Below are 6,380 nucleotides of genomic sequence, written 5' to 3'. Positions count from 1 at the left end.
TCATAAAGCGTTATTTACATCATCTTTAAAACTTGCTTGGGGCAAAAAGAACAAAGATCAATCTTAAGACCGAGACAGAAGATAAATAATGTCGACTGAACTGACAAAATTGTAACACATTTATACAATCGTTGCAGCGACCGAAAAAATAATTGTTTCTTGTGAGTATACTTCTATTCGCTATTGCAAATCGCTTGCGAGATGTCATTTTGCAACGTTGAACACTCAGTTCTATCAAGCTGCAAACATCCTCATTAATATTTCATTTGTGACTGAGAAATTATTTATAATTCTTAATCACTCATATAACCAAAGAAAGCTGATATTAAATAAGGGGCATGCAACATATATAATGCGTGAAATGGCCTAAACTGTTTTATACAGGATGTTGTTGTGCTTTTCTGTACCAGGTGATTGGCCACCAAAATGTAATAAACATTTTTTCATTGCTACTGTATCCGGGAATTCAAGTACATATATGAAGACGGCAGATTTTAAATACTATATATAGTAAAATACACTGTACTGTTTACTGAAAAACAAAAGAAATCACTATGGCGTTTTGGTATATTACAGCAATTGTTATACTATTATTTGCAAACTTGGGCAATATAGGAAATGCCAGAGTTATCAAAAGTGCAAAACTGACCACTGAGGGAACAACTAACAAACCAGCAACCGGGGGCACAACAACTTCTCTGCTGCCGTCAAATGATACTTCAACACTTAAAACTAAAATATCATCGAATCCAAGATATATCACAACGGAATCACCGAATGCGACTGGTCTTGCTGTTTCAGAAAATAAAATTCTGGATCTGGCGTTCATCATGGATACAACTGGAAGTATGGGATCATATATTCAAAGTGCAAGACAGAATATTCGTACCCTTGTTGATGAAATTGCGGTAAATTCAAGCACAGATCTTCGGGTAGCACTGATTGAATACAGAGACCATCCTCCACAGGATTCAACTTTCGTTACTAGGACGCACGATTTCACAAGTTCCGTTAAGACTATGAAAAAATGGCTCAAGAAAGCACAGGCACGTGGCGGTGGAGATGGACCAGAAGCAGTAGCTGAAGGGTTATACGATGTTGCAACTAAATTGTCGTGGAGACCAGAGGCAACTAAGATAAGTGTTTTGATTTCAGATGCGCCACCGCACGGACTTGTCCCTTGGAAGGACAGGTCATTTCCAAACGGATCTCCAAATGGGCATGACCCTGTACTTATAGCGCGTGATTTAACAAAACGTGAAATAACATTATATACTGTTGGATGTGAGCCAGCTATAAATGAATACAAAGATTTCTTTATGATGTTGGCGTTTTTGACTGGAGGACAGTATATTCCGCTGTCAGACCCAAAAAGTCTGATAGATGCTATCATAGGAGGGGCTCAGGAAGAGATGTCATTACAGAAGTTCTCGAAAGATGTGGAAGAAGAAATAAAAAAAATAACAGCGATTGGTGGAACTGTTAATGAAACAAGTATTGCTGAGTCAGTGTATTCCAAACTACAAAAGGCAGGTGCAACGTCTAAACAGCTTTTAAGAAACAATAAACTTCTGGAAGGTGCTTCTGACTTTGCACAGTCCCTCGCATCCTCAGTATCTCTAGCGGATGTTAGAGCGGTATATGAGAATCGTACACATGTTCCAGTGCGGACTTCCTTGGACAGAAGAATGCATTCTAGAACAAGTTCGCCCACAGCTGGCTTTAATAGTAGTTTTAGTGTAGAAGATCCTAGCCCTTATGGTGTAGGTTTTGATTCGTCTGCAAGCATGTCAGGTACTGGTCTACGTGGTGTAGGAGGATTTGGTTCGTCTGCAAGTATGTCAGGTGCTGGAGAGTTATATTCCACTGCTGAATCCGCCGTTAGGTTAGATCAAATTAAGCGATTAGTTAGACAGAAAGCTTCTAAACTGTCCGGTGTTTAATATGCTATCTTATAAAACTGTTTACAATAAGTTGAAAATCAAAGGGATACTGTGTCCAAAAATACTAAAATGACACTGATGACTGCAAGACATATAAACTGAGGTTGAAGTATACATACACATATTTAGCAAATGCCAGTGTGATGTGCAGTTTGGACATATATATAAAACATGACTGAAACCAACTTTTTTGACCTGGTGGACTTGTTGCGGAATATGCGCTCGTTGTTGTACTGGCTGTTTTGCCGTTATTGGTCCTTTATCAACTATAATTTTCAATGCGAACCTGTGCCCTCGCAGCTTTCGCGTATAGGAAAATTAAATATATGAATTAAGATAGTTCCCCTAATGCACATTATCTTTATAAAATCATTGTACGCTCTTGCTCCATTTAGCTTTCAGAAAGAGAATATAGGGCTACTCTGGTCCTTGGTTTGCTATGAAATTAAATGTTGTGGGTTTGAGTCCTATATACAAACTTTAGGATGAAAGTCTCGTGTATGTGTGTTTTACACCTGACCCGCTAAGAAACTAGCGGAACTTGGAAAACATCTTCCTTATCTTGTATAATCCTTTCACTGGCAGTAACTAACTATATTCTGGACAGGTCGTCTATAGGAATTACCGCTTGCGACTATAAATAAGCATACAAAATTGAGTTGTCGAATTTGTTACGGAATATGCACCTCGTCTATACTGCTAGTCGTTTTACCGTAATTGCTCTGATGTATTATGGCTATGATGTACTCGTAGAAAATCTCTCTTTCGATATGATTACTATATTGTTGTGTACAACTGAAATACATGTTTTGAAACATTTTCATAATTATACGATATTTCGTTATATAATCTTCAATTATTATAAATTATAAAGTAATATTAGCGATGCAAGTTTGTCAAACACACTGACATTATTGCTCAACATCTGCCACTTTTGTTAATATGTCTTGAATAAAATTTCGTATTTTGTCTGCCATCTTTTGTTTTGTAATACTGTTTTCTGCTTACAACGGAGACATTACAACAACAACAAAAAAAAAACAACATTGGGACGGGGATTTTTTGAAGAAAACTTTAAAATTCTAACACGACCAAAGAAAACCACAGAGCACAGTCAGCACCTAATAGCAGACTAAAAGATTGACTCGTTTCTTGGCAAGTACTTAAATGTGCGAAACCTCCTTAAAAAGCAGCGGACCTCCAGATTTGGTCATGTTCACCGTATTTAGAAAGAAGACATTGTTTGCAGAACCATATCTAAACTGACTGAAATATTGTTGAGAAACGGCGTGAAACCATAAAGAAACAAACAAACATATCTAAACTAGAAAATGTTATTCTGACCAGCTTAAATTTTGGCACTCAATTACTAAATTGCAGCAGAATTCGATGTTTTCTGCTGTTGATTTTGTAACTGCTGTATAAGTTCAACGCGAAATAGTTACTGTAACACAAGTAACTTTATTAAACTTTTCTAAAGTCTCATATTCATAAAATTATTAAACTGTGAGATTCTGCTTCAGCATTATTCACCTTAATAATGATATGCTGTCTTATTTTCCGTATACATGACAACACAATTTACCGCTTATAGGATAGACTGACATACAAAGTAGGAAAAGGAGATAGTCAAAACATCACAAAGTCATCATGTCTCTTTATAAATTATAATGCAACTGTAGTGTATAGAAGTTTGAATGTTTTTCGTGTAAAGGCAGGTACTTTTGTTTGACAAGGAAACTCTGATCAAACCTAGATTTATTAGTAGGCGAGTAGGCGTTTGCAATTTGGTCAACTGGATTAAAAAAAATAGTACAATGCCAACAGATAATCTATGTTAGCAATTTAATGATAGTAGTACTACAAGTTTACTCTTTTATAAAATTAATCCGAGAAAAAGGTTCTTATGTTTGCATCACAGCATATTTTTCTTTAGTTATCTTTTAGCTTGTTTTAACATTTCAAATACATTTCAAATGCAGTTAAATAGTAACTGCATTGTCTAGATTTGCCTCCAATACATGTAAGCAAAAATGATAATACCCGCTTAATAAAACTTAATTCACTTCATTCCTTAGACAACCAAACAAAACACATTAAGAGTAAAGGGACAATTAAAATATGTTCGTTACCATAGTTTTTGTCCATTTCATACATTACCTATAAAATCTTTAAGGAAGTTTGTTGGTCTTTGGAAACATATTGTATGCATTTTAGTCTCCTAAATAATGAAAAAGTTTATTATTTCTGAAGTTCCTGACATAAAAGCTATGAATTAGTATATGATGTCTAAATATAAGGTTTAAAGTTAATTATATTAAAAAAAAACTAATCGAGATATATTTTTGTGGATGGAAATAAAGAGTATTAGACATGTGTATTTACATATTGAATTCATTTGAGTTTAATAAAGTCAGTGTTGAAAGTCACAAATGAAATATTCTTTTCATCCCTGTCGAGACATCAAAAACACTACTTTCTTTAACTATTGTAAACAAGTCAATATGACCAACGTCTCCTATATTATTAACTACGTCGACGTCAAAGCTTTATTACATCAGTGTACTATCATTGTTATGTAATGACTTCATTACACTCCCGCGACGTCATACGTGTGATAAAATATATATATTCATCGTTTCGTAAACATCACTGCATGATAACATTACACAGGAACAAAACGTTGTATATATTCTTTAAAAAAATACAAACTGCTAACAGTCAATTTAGCAACCAAAAACTTTAGTAGGTATTGGAACAATAGCAGTATATATCGATGTTCAATTCTCTTTTAACTTTTATGCAAACTAGTATTTGAGTTTTAGAACAGTTTCAAACAAAGTAATTTTCAAAATGTCTATTGTAATCTACTTTCCAGATTATGTTCTATAAACTTCTAGGATTGGATCATAACGGCAATATATTTTAGTATAATCAATCGATTTCTTATCCACCTTAATAATCTGTAGTCAACTTCATTACAATTAGCATAACCTTTCATGCACTTTCATTGCTTGATATATGTAGATAGTATGAAAATTATACATTATGTATATCTTTCAAATAACCCTTGACATTGATGTAACTTTGGACCAACTACTAGAATTCAACAGTTACAATTTGATAACTGAAATCCTATTCACAAAACATTACATAAATCCTATTCACAAAACATTACATAAATCAATATCTAAGTTCTCTATATCCGAAGTTATAAATCTACTAGGGAGAATACCTTACTAGGATCAAGAGGAAAAGTCGTATACAGATTTTTCCTACTTTTACCTCTGGCGGCTACTCACACAAGTCAAGCGGAAAGGTCATATTGTCTTTATGTATGATATGGCTGACACACATATATTGATAAAGATGGTAGGAAGAATTACTGAATTCGTTGTTCTAAATTACCTCCCTTTATGACTCTGTGTGAATACATGAAAAACAGTATTTTTTAAACCATGTAATGATGCATATTCTCTATTGGATAGCTGCTGTATCTGTTTTTGACATAAAGTTAAAATCGTGGTGAAACTTTAAACACATCTGGCAAAATTAAGACTGTAGAAGGATATTGATGGTCGATTAAGTCTTTTGTGAGTAGCAGCGGTATAAAAGTTTTTCTACTGTTAGCTCTGACTTCCTTAAATTGGTCAAGTAGAACAGTTTGAAAAATAAATTAAAGACCTAACTAAGATGATACAAACCAAATTGATGATCTTACTGTGATACATAGGACAACTGTTTTCACCCGTTTTAGCGAAAATAAAGTGTTTATACTCTATCAACTCCAGAATTCCTCCTTCCTGTATGATCTAAGTGACTAAGATTTCTTGCATTTTCCCTAACTTTTTCTTAAGTAATTCAGCCTGAACTTCGTCATTAACGAAAACTCTCTTTGGCTCAAATTAAGTCTTAGAACTGTAAAACATCTGTACTTTTATAATGTTTGCAGCCTTCGTTTTTGTTGTTAATTAAATTGTACGTACTTTTGAGGATGATGTTTGGTCTGAAGTTGTTTTACCATTCAATAGAGCCCATACTTTCCTTTAAATATTTAGGCAGCTTCTGCGCTTAGATTTTGATAATTCATTACTTTCCACAGACGCCTTATGTGTTGCTCTAAATTCTTTCTACCTAATTTATTCGAATGTTTCCATTTGTCTTATCAGCTGAAATTTCGCCAAAAACATTTCCCCTTTTGCTATAAAATACTTGATTTCACATTTATTGATACAGTATTACTTACAATTAAGTCGATGTTCAACAGTTCAGAAAAAATACCATATCTATAGCAACTGTTTCCACTAACCCGTGCAAATTTATGACATACAGTTCTTCCACTACTAATATACATGATGTACAACAGGGTGATATACCAAAGGTGAATAATTCTTTCGAGCACATTGCGTAACTGATAATGCTATTATCGCTCCCCGA

General features: G+C 34.1%; 1 protein-coding gene across 1 annotated transcript; it reads left to right on the top strand.

Annotated features, from left to right (window-relative positions):
* Positions 1-448: 448 nt before the first annotated feature.
* LOC123552487 (uncharacterized) lies at positions 449-2,914 on the top strand. Its single transcript, XM_045342198.2, has one exon. It carries the CDS (start codon positions 555-557, stop codon positions 1,941-1,943), a length of 1,389 nt encoding a protein of 462 aa, XP_045198133.2. The 5' UTR covers positions 449-554; the 3' UTR covers positions 1,944-2,914.
* Positions 2,915-6,380: the final 3,466 nt, after the last annotated feature.

The sequence above is a fragment of the Mercenaria mercenaria genome, chromosome 15 (assembly GCF_021730395.1).
Source record: "Mercenaria mercenaria strain notata chromosome 15, MADL_Memer_1, whole genome shotgun sequence".
Taxonomy (NCBI): domain Eukaryota; kingdom Metazoa; phylum Mollusca; class Bivalvia; order Venerida; family Veneridae; genus Mercenaria; species Mercenaria mercenaria.
This window is presented reverse-complemented; position numbering and strand designations above follow the sequence as displayed.